At 35.9% G+C, this 14,953-nt stretch overlaps 1 protein-coding gene across 1 annotated transcript in view; it reads left to right on the top strand.

Moving 5' to 3' along the window:
- Positions 1-1,095: 1,095 nt before the first annotated feature.
- LOC120626047 overlaps positions 1,096-14,953 on the top strand; it is a 30,783-nt gene continuing 16,925 nt past the window's right edge. The window contains 3 exon segments of the mRNA XM_039893327.1: positions 1,096-1,400; positions 3,558-3,689; positions 4,481-4,703. Of these exon segments, the coding sequence (XP_039749261.1) occupies positions 1,320-1,400; positions 3,558-3,689; positions 4,481-4,703 (436 nt within the window). The 5' untranslated portion in view covers positions 1,096-1,319.

The raw sequence follows: 14,953 nt of genomic DNA on the forward strand, positions 1-14,953 counted from the left end.
GCAATTCGCTTAGTTACGAGCGTATAAGTCGAGAAGTACGCGGAACATTCAATTTGCTAGTACTATCATGCTAAATGGACTTTATTTGTTTAAAATGTGCAAATATTTAGTTTTCACAGGTGCGAAATATTTTTATTTGTATTTTGTATGCGTAATTTTTTACGCATTTGTGCCGCCCGCCCAGAACGCGAGGGGCGAAATAAAATGGTTTGTCGCACGAACTCTGCTGCGTACAAGGGTTCATATTATTGAAATTGTTGGAAAATCCAAAAGTGCGCGCCTCATAATCTCATTCATTACAACAAAATTGAGATTATTTGTAAATAATAATTAAACTACATCTAATTATACCGTGAAAAGTAATAGGCTTCTATTCCTCAAAATACTGAAGCCTATAAAAAAAAACCAACTCGATAAGTAAAGTAGGTATTTCGCTCATTTTCGTGACCACAAGATACGGGATCCGCACATATAGACACACGGACGTACAAGACAGAACTTTTTTAATAAGTTTAAATAATAAATTCATATATTATGAATGATGTTGGTGTCGCCCAAATGGTTATCTCACTACTAATTATTTAGTACCTTATAACCGCCTAGCGCGCGGCGGTTCAAACAAAATATTAATCTAATTAATCGGACTCTTATAATTATTACTACTAGTGGTTAAAATTTTATTTTTAGGTATAATTAGTCAGATATTATTTCAAATTTCTTTTAAGGTTACCAACTCATATACAGCAAGTTTAAAAAAAATACTCAGTGTCTCACAAATAAACATCAATGATTATAAAGGTCACACACATTTCTGTTTTAGCTTTACTTCTTCAGCAAGCTAAGTTTAGTGTGACAAACTGTCACATAATAGTTTTTACCATTAAATGATTATATTGCTTCTTTGTGGTTTAAAACCTACATCAATGTGGCACGATTATATTTGCCGACATCAAGCATAGATTAAGATTCTACGGCAGCAATGCCAGTGCCAAAAATAAAATGTCAAAGTTATACTTCAGTTCGACATTCTTAATCTGTGGAGTTTTTGGTCACTGATCAAGTGTCAACAGTTGTCAAAGGTAGTTAAAAGTCAAAACAAAATACAGCTGCGGTATTTTATTTTCCTGTATTGTTTTCATTACTCTGATATCGAATATTATATTATATCTGAATTCTAAATTCAAATGAGGACTTCATTATTCTAAAAGTTATAAAGACACTGGTTGCAATGATGTATTTAGGTAATTCGTGTAGTTAATTCAGGTATTCACGAATAGGTACATTTCTATTTAATTTTTTTCCAAAAACATTGCATTAAAATGATAATGAAGTTTTTCAGAAACTTATCAATTAAGATAAGAAGTTTTTCGCAGCAGTTTTCAGTGCAATCAGGAACAATGGTGAGTTGCAATAAGTTTTAATTTATTAATGCATTGATTAATTCCATTTTTTTGTTACATGTTAAAATTCGGCTGTATTCCACTTGGTAAAATTTCACAAGGTTTATTTCACATAGTTTTTTATCTGGTATAAAATGTCTTAGATTACACTGTATCAAAATGAATATTTGATAGGTACATAGGTATTTTGAATATTATTTTTCACTTTTAGACCATAAATTTATGATTTGTACTATAATGACCCAGTGCAGATTATTTTGTGCGGTTACAATGTAGCCTGGCAGGGTCCGGACAATTTTGAAATCATAGGATTTGTTTTGTATCTGCTTTGTCGTTTAGTGGTGCAACTTTGCTGGTGGTGTGGTGGATAAAAAGCCATTACCGTAGCTACCAGACAAAACTATATTGGTCATGGAAATGCTAAAAATAGAGAAGAGATATTGAATTAATCCTGCAATGTGTATTTCATGATCAATTTTTGGGTTAATAGGGTCATTAATTATAGATAAAATCATTGTAAATTATCTATTTTGCATCAAAATGTATAAATTGATTGAATGTACAGTACCTGTATCAGCCAATCTTTTATCTATCTTTCTATTTATTTATCTAAAGACCTTGTACAGTAGTTAAGTACAGTTAAATTCTAAACCAGTTGAAAAATAGTAAAATTGTACATGAAAACTAATAAACAAGCTACAAACTATATCTAATTACACTAGAAAATGAAGTTGTAATATTCTCTTATCATTGTACTTTGATCGTGTGATAAGTAATGCAGAGAGTGACTATTAATAAATGCTTTATTTTTGATAACTACTGGCATACTAGTACACGTTAGAATCTGAATGACATGATAAAGTTTAATTATAATGTTTATTATATCTCCAATGTGTTACTTGTACCTTAAAAAGGAGAATAGAGATTGTTTACACAGATTTTCATTTTGCTAGTTTTTTGTTTGACAGTGTATCACTTCATTATCAAAATACGACATTGGTACATTAATCTATAGACCTACTTGTAATAAAAATTTAACAGGTTGAATTCTGTACATTAAAGATTTAAAAAACATTTTTTTTTTGGAGGGCATTCTGTAATCAATTCTGAAGCCAAAGCTATTTTCTTCCAGTTTTGTTTGCAAGTGGGATGTTTTTATATTTTTAAGGCCAAATTTTGTCTGGTCTGTTATAATTAAGGAGCTGTAGTTATATATTTCAATTCTATTGTATCTATTTACCATTCATAACCAGAAAGAAAGATAAAGATCAATAAAACATCTGGTGGTTTGAGGTTTGTGATTTATGAACTTTCTGTGATCTGGCCTGGAAGGCTTTAGCCGCACAATGCTGTGTAGAAACCATTCAGGGTGGGAGTTCAATATGCCCTCAATAGAGCTACCAGCATAACTTAGGTGTCAAAACTTGAAAGGTCTAACATCTAAAAACTTAAAAACAAAAAACAAGTTGTGTTTATTGGATGGTTCCTGCATTGTCTTTGTTGTGAGATTTTTCTCAGACTTGGTTGTTAGTTGTAATTGAAAACTCCATAGATTTAGATTTTTGAAGTAGTATATAAATCTCAAAATTATCATCTTCATATCAACCAATGTTTGGACATAGGTCTTTTGTAGCAAGTTCCAAATACCACAGTCTTGGGTCCAGCCAGGGTCTTGATGTCAGTGGTTGTTTAACAGTGTGAGGTCACCATTCCAGCACCTTGGGACACGTCCATAGGTTCTCTGCCCATTGCCACTTTAGCTTCTGACGCTTCTACGGATCTCCCCATTCCCGATTTGATCATGTTGCGACACACATCGCTATCTAGCCCCAAAGTACGCGTAACTTGTGTTGTGGGCGCTAAGATAACTGGTGAATATATTTTTATCAATAATATATATATTTAGACACCCAGACACTGAAAAACATTCATGTTCATTGCACAAACATTTTCCAGATTTGTTATAATGACTTGGACACTTCCCACTGCGCCAATCAGTTGTCTTTACTTGAGTAAGGCTGGTATTTTTGAAATAGTAATTGGGTGTGAGAGAGTTTTCTAGAGATGTTATAAGTTTTATATCTCCATCGTCCTCAAACTATGTCTACTTCCTGATAAATCGCTTGTAATTAAATCAAATAAATTCTTTTTTTCCAGGCCAACCCAATTGTGACTGTAAATGAAGGTAGCCTGCGTGGTGCAGTCCAAAAACTCTATAATGGTTCAGATTATTATAGTTTTCAAGGTATCCCCTACGCACAACCTCCAGTAGGAAAACTTCGGTTTAAGGTAATTATGTTTTTTTATTCTGTTTTTAAATGAATCCAGTCTTTACATACTGGTATATTATGACAATAAAAACTAATATTATAAATGTGAAAGTGTGTCTGTTTGTTTCTTTGTTACCACTATAACTGCACCAATTTTAGGGAAATTCGGCACAGTAAATAGCATGAATCTTGGAGAAGGACCTAGGATACTTTTAATTCAGAAAACTACAAAATGAAATTAATCGCGGCAAAATTTTTTCATAAGTCAGCTTGTGTCCCAGAAAATACTTTTTAATTCGGAAATTAATATCAGTACTTATAATAAAGCCCAAGAGTCTATGTTTGTTTGAACTACCAGTGGAATAAAAAAAAACATTTGTTAGCCCGATTCTTGATGGCTAACTTTGTAACTTTTGACCTATTTATCACGGCTAACAAATAAGAGAATAAAGCTGAAGTTCAAAAAAATTAAATATTGGTATCAGTATTTACATAAGAATGCTAAAGGGTTTAAATAGGGAATGAAAACTTATTTGCTAGGACAGGTTACACTCGGGAATTACCAGTTTATCCTGTACCATCAATTTAAAAAAAATATGCATGTGATTACCCAATTCTTGAGGAAGTGTATTGGCTACATAACATCTCGCTACCCTAAAGAGCCGAGCTAATTAATTAATTGTGCAGGCAGGTGGTGCGACGCGGTGGTTTGGGGTGTATTGTGTTGTAAAGCGAAAGAAAGATTGAATGGAGAAGTTGAAGAACCGCTATAGCTTAATAGGCACTCACAAAGCTGATTTGTCTTTCCAGGCCCCACTTCCGCCACAGCCATGGGAAGGAATCCTAGATGCCACAAAACATGGCCCGGTTTGCCCTCAAACCACCCCAACAAGAGAATTATTAGAAGGCGACGAAAACTGCTTATTTCTCAACGTTTACACTCGCTCTTTGAAAAAGGAATCAAAGCTTCCCGTCATGGTATACATTCATGGAGGAGGCTATTTATCAGGATCTGGTAATGATGATATGTATGGTCCTAAATTCCTGCTCAATCAAAACATTATATTGGTAACGATTAATTATAGGTTGGAAGTTTTTGGGTTTCTATGTCTAGATACTCCAGAAGTACCTGGAAATGCTGGGTTAAAAGACCAAGTTGCCGCTTTTCGATGGATTAAGAACAATATCGATCAATTCGGTGGGGATCCCGAAAATGTTACCATCTTTGGGGAAAGCGCTGGTGGTGCGTCTGTGTCTTTGCATATGTTGTCTTCGATGTCGAAAGGATTGTTTACGAAAGCGATATCACAAAGTGGAGTTTGCTTGAACGATTGGGCTCATGATGTTGAAGGCAAAAAGAGGGCTTTTCGAATTGCGAAAATCTTTGGGAAGGAGACAGATGACATGGACGAACTACTTGGGTTTCTGCAAAGTGTGCCGGCTAAGAAACTCGTTGGCTTGAATTTCAAGGTCGGCACAGAAGATGAGAAATATAGAGGGTTACATGTACGCTTCGGACCTGTTGTGGAGAAGAAATTTGAAAAAGCCGAAGCGTTTTTGACGGAAAATCCGTTAGATTTGCTATATTCTGGGAAATTTCATCCCATACCTTTGTTAATTGGATACAATACTGGCGAAGGTCTCGTGGTATCGCATAGCGAAGCAAAGAAACTCGATGTCAAAAACAAGTTCCCATCATTTCACGTTCCTGCCGAAATTGCTGTAAAGGTTTCAGAAGTCAAACTTAAAGAATTTGGGGAACGTGTTAAGGCATTCTATTGCCCCAATAGAGATCTGTGTCCCGAAGATATTGATATCATATCTGCTATAGCAACCGACACTAATTTCATGTTCGGTATATACAGGTGGTCTAATCTCTATTCTGCGTATTCCGAATCGATTTATATGTACAGATTTAATCTGTCCACCGAATTGAACTGTTTTAAGTCTGTTATGGGGCTGACGGAATATAATGGGGCGTGTCACGTTGACGAATTGTTTTATCTGTTCAATAATATAATGAATGAGGATATTTATGTAAATAAAGATCATTTGAAGGAATATGTTCATATGATGACCAAAATGTGGACAGACTTTGCCAAAACTGGGTAAGTTAAAATAACTAAAAATATTGGCACTTGAGAACCAGATCTTAACTCATCGTCTACATCATCATTGTGTTATTACTGTCCAACAACAGCGCACAGGTCTCCGTTCATATTGAGAAAGGTTTAGGCCTTAGTCCCAAGGTTGAGTATGGCTTAAACCCTTATAAATTGGTAGACTCTGAGAATATTATGCAGAATTTTCAGGCATGCAAGTTTCCTCACGATCTTTTTCCTTCACCATCATCCTTCACCACCCGAAATGGAAGGCGAAGTTCTAACCAACAATCTATCAACGCTTGTTTATTTTCTTCTTTTTTCAGGAATCCTACACCGGACAACAGTTTGGGTGTAAAATGGACGCCGTATACATCCCGCAGAAAAGAATACTTGAATATAGATAACAAGGTCGAGATGGCAAAGGACGGAGAGAAAGAACGGGTTGACTTTTGGACTAAAATGTATAACGAAGCTGGGGTACCCGTTGATTTTAAGAGCAATCTGTAATCTAGTCAAATCCTGTGTTCGACAATGGTGCATATTCCTTTTTTTTATTCCACTGCAAGTTAGCCCTTGACTGTAATCACACCTGATGGCAAGTGATGATGTAGTCTACGATCGGGCTAACCTATCATGGTGTGGCAATCATGTTAACCACATTTGGTTTCTATGCTACTTTGTACTGGAACGGTAAATCCGGTTTACTAGTATCAAGTTTGAGAGGTGAACGCTAAAAAGTGACCATGTTCAGTAGTAGTAGAGGTTTTTTGTGACAGAGCTCGTCTGGGGAAGTATGTTTATTTCTGTCGCTAAGTAGGATTGTTGCAATGCTGTATTGCGGTCGGGGTGCCAGTGTGATTAAGGCACATGAGGCTTAACACCTACTCCAAATTGATGAGCACAGGTCGGCATATTGCAGGACGCGCTCCTTTCATGCCCAAAAGCATACAAGCACAAAAGCACTGCCTACCCTAAAATTTAAATAAAGCCCGTATAAGAGGAGGATATTCATTTTAGGCAATTGTCCTGCTGTATGCATACCCAAGTAAGAAACCCGGTGCACGCCACTCAGTGTCGCCTGATAATAGCTTCCACTTACCGTCAGGTTGGTCATCTGCATGGTCCGTTAATTATAATTAAAAAAATACTAAATCTGTCCTTTTGACATTTGAACGTTCTTCACCTACAATGATAGATTTTTTAAACTCCCAAATTAAGTTGAATAACGTGGCAGGTTTGATCCTTAAACTTTTACCTGATGTCTCAAACGTGTCGAACACGTCCAATTCGATTCTTTTATGTTTGATTGGTTTTACAATGTTAATAGGTACAATATAAGGCAAAAACAATCCGTCCCAGACAAAATGAAAAAAAAATGTTCTTAAACTAATTTCTACTTTGTATAGTAATAAAAGCCTTAATCCAATATAAAAATAAGTAACGAATACAGGGCTGACATAGAATTGCAACGATTAATCGATTATATTTCTGATCATTTCTAAACTCAAGTGCTAATCTTATCTATTATTATTCATGTCAAATTATAATCCAATATAATAAATGCAAAAGTTTGTGTGGATAGATGGATGGATGGATGGATGAATGGATGAATGGATGTTTGCTACACTTTCACGTAAAAACTACTGAACTAATTTGATTGAATCTTGGAATGGAGATAGATTATACCCTGGATTAACAAATAGGCTGCTTTTTATCCCCGTAAAATGAACGGTTTCCGCAGGATTCATTAAAAACCAAAAAAACCGCGTACGAAGCCGCGGGCAAAAGCTGATATCATTATAAATGTCAAACTATACTATTTTCTCTGTTAATTATTCTTGGATGGTATAATAACATTATTTAAGTCGGTAAGGTTTATGTTTTTGTCGGCTAGCGACGTTGGTAATTCATGGAACTATAGCGCCTTCTAGTGAAATGGGAGCAAATGTTAACATGTCCATACAAACGTTATGTCTATGTTATAAAATAGAAATGATAATTAAAAAAGAAAGAATAGACTGCACCGAGGCGCTCTTATATGTACGACGTAAATAGGCATCTATTAATTTACAGCATACAAAGACATTTATACAAATTAGGTAGTTTTGTTTCTGATTTAAGTTGTGAGTATGTGACATTTTTGATGAAATATTTTAGTATTTACAATATTTATAAATCCTGCCAAGGGAAATGAAGAACCTCGCCATATTGCGGATAAATATAGAACTATTTTTAGGGTTCCGTACCTAAACAGGGGATAGTTAGACATATTATAAAAATTAAGCTTAATCTGCTATACTCCGCGAAAAGCAGGAGAATCAGTATTCTTGTAAAGTCAACAGTTCCTGAGTCCTGAGGATGCTCTGGTATCGAAACGTGCGTAAAGAGTACATTGCCGAAGATTTGTTTGGTGTGGAGTATAAGGATTGAAGGAATTATAAATTATACCATACAGATTCTCCTGCTTTTCGCGGAGTTTAGCTAATTGTGCTTACTTTTCATAATATATCAGGGATTTCCAAAAAGTAGCGCCTGCTTCCGATAGTTAGACAGTTGAAATTTTCATAGATGATGTATTTTGTTGCTGTTATCATACCGTAGGTAGAATATTAAAATGTTTCCGAACTATATACCAATCAGTAAACGCCGAAAGAGTTCTGCGAAGCTTGATCACAAATATATAAATATCAGTCTACAGTGTACATTATACCTATTAACGTTACTAAAAAACATAACATTATACGTTACTTTATTTGCTTATTTTTGCTCTATTTTTAATAACGGCAGCTGGTAGACGCTAGTGTTTTTCTGAATATTGAATTCTATGTATAGTTCACTGAATAAATATGTAATTAAATTAAAATAAAATAACTATTTAAGATTGCTCCCATACAAAGCGGAACCATTTGTGCGCGAGTGCGACTCGCACTTGGCCGGTTTTTTGTTTTCCTGGTCAGGCTTTAAAACAATGTATTTTTATACGAATTTTTTATACACTGTTAGTTTGTATGTAAATAAATGTTATGGGATCGTTTTTATGTCAGTATTTTTTTTATTCCACTAAAAGTTAGTCTCTATAACCTCATACGGTAAACGAGGATGCAGTCTTAAGATGGTGGCGTGCTAACGTATTAGGAGTATGGCAGTTATATTAAAACCTATATCCTTACCACGTTTCTACAAGGCATCGTACCGGTACGCTGAATCGCGACAGATGCCATGAAACGCGTCGCAACGATCTGCTGGAACCAAACGGTACGAGACTGGTGTTTGGAACTCCGTACAACATACCGTTGAAAAACTAGAGTTAGTGTCAGCTCTCAACGAGTCGCGTAGGTGAAGTGGCAATAACGGGCCACATGGCTTTTCGCCTTATAAGCAGAGTAACACTTCACATGATGCAAGGAGCCCCTCCCGCTACCCTGTCCAATTTGAGACGTAGGTGTTAAAATTAAATGTGTGTTATTTAATCCTAAAACACCTTCATACTTCAAGGAAAATTTGATTTTGTAGGATTGCCTGCTGATTTAAGATCATGTCGTATGCTGACACTTTACATGCCTTTTCACAAGACGAAGTTCTATAAACTCTCGTTTACAGTGCAAGCTATTGAATTGTGGAACTCCCATTAAATATACGTGAGGCAAAATCGCTTGAAACATTTAAAAACGCGGTGAAAGCATATTAACTTGCACAATAATGACGACATTTTTTATACCTTGATTATGTTTATTTTTATTATCTATATGTTCATAAGTCTTTATGTATGATTGAGTATATATTAGTTTATTATTTTAAATTTATTTATTATATTTTTTAGGCCTTATCATCATCATCATTATATAAAACCATTACCGGCACACTGCTGGGCACGGGTCGGCTTTCACAAATAGGTGGACTTCACTCACCTTTATTTATTTTATTTTTATTTATTTATACACTTTATTTGTAAACTACAAATAGTAAAAAAAAAAAAACAATGCACACAACAAAAATAAACTTAAAAAGTAGGATACAAAGGGCGGCCTTATCGCTTAGTAGCGATCTCTTCCAGGCAACCTTAGGATTAGGAAAACCAAGGGAAACCGATTGGTGGGGTGTATTATTATTATATACATACTTACGAACAATTACACACTAATACTTATCAAGATTACACACATAAAATATTAATAATAATAAATATAAAAAAATAATAAACTAATATATACTAAAACATACTTAAATATGAGTAAGAGTTAATCACTGTCGTCTTTATTGTTCAAGATAATGGGCTTTAACAGCATTTTTGAATATGTCTAGTGACCTTGACTGTCGTATGCTTATTGGGAGTGCATTCCACAGTTCAGTAGCTTGAACAATGAATGAATGCTTATAAAACTTAGTTTTATGAAACGGCATGCTCAAAGTCAGCGTACGACAAGAACGTATATCTGACTGCACTCCAAGAAAATTAAATTTCTCCTTTAGGTAAGAGGGAGTTTTAGGGTTAAATAACACACAGTACAGAAGCGACAGAACATGCAGATCCCGGCGACGACGAATAGGGAGCCACTTAAGCTTTAGTCTAAATTCAGATACATGATCATATTTGCGTAAGCCAAATATGAACCGAATAGCGAGATTTTGAAGACGCTCAAGTTTGTTCAGTTGGTCCTCGGTCAGGTTAAGATAGCTTGTGTCCGCATAATCAAGAATAGAGAGAATAAGAGAATGTGCCAACATAACTTTGGTCGGAATTGGAAGAACAGAACGCAGGCGACGCAATGACCTAATAGTCGCAAACATCCTCCTACTCAATACGTTGACATGCACAGACCATGATAGTTGTTTATCAAGATGTAAGCCTAGATCTTTAACAGTATCACAGTAGGGAATAGTGACACCGTTGTATACAACAGGAGGGAGATTCTGCCAATCAACTCTAACACCCAATCCCGGGCTGCCAATAATGATAGCCTGAGATTTTACAGGGTTAACCTTAAGTCCATACTGCCTGCTCCACTCAGAAATGTTAGATAAATCACTATTAACTGCAGAAACAGTAGGACCAAGATTTCCAAGGGTAGAGTGACGATATATTTGAATATCATCTGCATACATGTGATAGAGAGAAGAAATACGATGAGTAATTGAGTTAATGAAAATAGCAAAGAGTAGAGGAGACAACACGCCACCCTGAGGTACCCCAGCCGCAACATCACACCAGGACGATGAGGACTCTTCAATCCGAATGCGCTGTTGACGACCATTGAGGTAACTCCGAAACCATTCTAACACCGATGGAGATATGTTAATCGAGCGCAGGAGACTCAACAGGATGTCATAATCTACTGTATTAAAAGCATTACTAAAGTCAAGTAAAGTCAGTACTGTGAGTTCCTTGTTATCCATCGCCCTTCGAATATCATCGGTAACTTTTACTAGTGCTGTAACCGTACTATGACCAGGGCGAAAGCCAGACTGCAGAGGACTAAGAATACAGTTTTTATTAAGGAAAAGACTAAGTTGCTGGTATACTAGTTTCTCAAGGACTTTTGAAATAAACAAACAACCTTTGAGAACATTATGGAGAACTCTCAGGTATGCACGTTTCCTCACGATGTTTTCCTTCACCGTTGAAGCAGGTGATATCTTAATTGCTGAAAGTGCTAAGATTCGAACTCGCCCGCCCGGAAGTGAAGTCGAACTCCCACTGGGCCATCACCGCTTGCCCCAAAGCCTAAAACACCGGCAAACACGGCCTTCATACCGGAACGCATTACATGGAATGTACTTATCATTTCAATCTATTGTACGCCACAGAAATGGCTGGAGGCATGTCTAATTAATTCACAACAAATAAATAAATCAACAACAATGCTGCTTAGCGGCAGAAAAAAAATAGCTCAGACGTTGTGCACCAAATGTTGCTGGGGAAGGTGCTGGAATGGTGATCCCGCACCGGAAAATGATGGGCCCCCAACGAGGTGGACAGACTACATCAGGCGAGTCGCTGGCAGCCGCTGGAGACAAGTGACCCAGGTCCGTGATTTTGGAACACCCTACTAAAGATCTAAGTCCAGCAGTGCACGTCCATTAGTTCACCATAAGAATTACTGATTTGATAATACACCATTGATTTGATAATTTTTCAATACGTCGATTTCCTGTTTTTTTTTTATATCAAATAAAATTAAAATAGGTAAAAGTTTACCATAAGAATATAATTGATTTGATAATTTTTCGATACGTCGATTTCCTGTTTTTTTTTTAATATCAAATAAAAAAAATTAAATGTAAAATTGGTTGCCTGTAAAGTCGGTATACGGGCGAAAGTTTTACGTGACAACGACTTTGAGTGGTAAAATAATTTTAATGTGAATATTCATTCGTATAGTAGGAAGAAGGATGAAATAATAGTAACAATTTAAAACATTTATTTATACAAAGAATTATATTTAAAACATTAATTTATACAAAGAATCTCGCACTGAATTTCATATTAACAAAATTTTATTTTTACCTTTACACATACATACGTATTTATATACAAATATACATAAAATAACTTGCAATACATTTGCGTACAATGAAACAGCGTTTACTACAAAGGGACGCGTGCCTTTCACTTTTTATGTCTGTCTCTCTCGCTCTTAGGCGGGCGCGTGCCTCTCACTCGCTCTCATTGTGAGCGCATAACGTGAGCGGAGCGTAACGCAGTTTCTTGAAGTGTCACCCGGCAAACCAATTTATAAGACGTTGTCACGTCAAAATTAAAATAGGTAAAAGTTTGTAGAAAAGCTAATTAAGTTGTTTTTTATTTAAAGTATTTAAACTTTAATTTGCTTTTACCTTTTCTTCTTTTGACAGCCTTAGGCATCGTCGCCAAAATCGTTAATCTCACGGATTAAAAATTATTGTGTGCCTTGAAGGGTTGCCCTAATTTTTTTTTTAATCTAAATTTTATATTTTTGTACTCAAATTACATATAGTTATTTAATATCTGTGAAGTGATTCTTACTCTATGTATCACTATTGATAGTACGTAGGTTGAAGATTGTCATGTTTCCGAACCATAAGGAAAATGTAATCAGTAAACGACGAAAGAGTTCTGCGAAGCTTGTTTACAAATATATAAATATCAGTCTACAGTGTACTTGATACCTATTAACATTACGCATTCAATATTTTATCCATGCCCTAAGTGGTAGTACGGTGGAAAAAATATAACTTTAAAAATGTGTAGTTCTAAAAAGAAATCTTTAGTTTTTTTAATATTGTGTATACAGATAATTGGAATATTATCGTCCAGAAAATGCAATGTAAGTTTAAAATAATCTAGTGATATTGTTTTTTCGTTGATTTTAAATTAACTTTTTAGCATCTTTTTAAAATACTTGGCTTATCTGAATTTATATTTTGTAACGTAGGCTTTTTTATAAGGCAGATACCTATCGGAAGAAATAAGACCAAAAAGTCTGTTTAATAATTAATGAATCCTCAGTTCAGTCAAATGTTAGTTTATATGCAAGATTCGTATTTCGCAACACGCACACTTTGCGGCTAAGTAGATTTACGTCTGTTTTCAGTAAAATGCCTCTATGATAAATGTCTAGACAACCTATAATGGTTTTGTAAACGGCATGTGCTTTTTGTATCTTTATATATATAAAAAAATAGAAGCAGCTAAACAAGACAGAAAAGCTTAATATCTACCTTTAATTAAATGCATGGAAACGAAAATAATGCGTCTAAAATTGCGATTTTTGATTTACATTTGAAATGAAGCATAAAGCATAAATAAAGTATATTTATTACATTTCAGTATTGATATAGTTGAAGACATTTATCTATATCTCTACTAATATAAACCAGAAGTGTGTTGCTTGGTTTGAACCTCCGAAATTTAGAGTTGCGTTCCGAGATTCGAACTCGGTCCCCTCTATACGCCGAAGCCATAACCACAAAGCTAAGCTATCACTGCAAATTCAAAAATTTAAGTTCATTTATTTCAAGTAGGCCTAATATAAGCACTTTTAAGGCGTTTGAAGTCTATCAACACTAAACGATGTTATGGCGGACACACTGATATCGATAAGTTTCGGACTACTACAGTTGTCACCACTTCTCTGACCGCCGGTGTCGTACGAGGCGATTAGGGGAATGTAACGAAGAACGGGCGGTAGCGTCCTCTCTGCTACTACTACCATCTACTGCGATCACGAACCTGAGCCCAGCCTTTTGATTATAGGCAAATCCTTCCGCTGGTCCTTTAGTCCAGCAGTGTACTATTATATTGCCTGTGTTTCGGGAGTATTGAAAAACTGAAATGTTGATAAAAAATATTGACTGTGTGGTTAGCTTTCCATTCTATGGGCTTGTAATCGGTTGATCATTATCACCAACATCATATCAACCAATAGACGTCCACAGCTGGACATAGGTCTTTTGTAGGGAGTTCCAAATTCCACGATTTTGTGCCGCTTGGATCCAGCTACCTGCGCACTTAATGTCGTCTGTCCACCTCGTTGGGGGTCGAGATAGCTTCGCTTACCAGTGCGAATTGCCAAGCTTACCTGCCGGTGGTGTACCTTGCTGTCTAACCGACGAGGCTCTGGCGACTTTCCTCCACTTCGAATTGGCTAGGCTGAACTAATGGCTTAGACCGGTGTCGGGCAGCAGCGACGCCGGTGCAATAAGTCTAGCCCTACGATGATCGACCCGCCTGCCCAGCATGGTCACTATCGGGTATAACTTAAATGGGTTGATAATGAAAAGAAAATAATATTGTTTTAATTATCTTAGCGTGATCCTATAGTAACAACCAAAGAAGGTACCATACGAGGTGTCGTCGATGAACTAGTCGACGGGTCTACTTACTACAGATTCAGAGGTATACCATACGCCTCGGCTCCAGTTGGAAATCTTAGATTTAAGGTAACATGTTTGTACATTTTAATTTTAGATATTCTTCATTCGGGTAGTCGCAAATGTAATTGTTCTCTTCAATCTCACCTAATTGTAATTGATGATGCAGTCTAAGATGGTAGCAGGCTAACCTGTTAGGAAGTAAAGTTAACCCATACCCCTCATCGGTTATCTTGCTGTAAGTCCTATCTACAAAGGTTGCCTGTAGCAGATTGCCTGCAGCAATATGGCAGCTTTTGCATTTCTACATAGTTTACTGTATACTCCT

This window comes from Pararge aegeria, chromosome 8 (assembly GCF_905163445.1).
Source record: "Pararge aegeria chromosome 8, ilParAegt1.1, whole genome shotgun sequence".
Classification (NCBI taxonomy): domain Eukaryota; kingdom Metazoa; phylum Arthropoda; class Insecta; order Lepidoptera; family Nymphalidae; genus Pararge; species Pararge aegeria.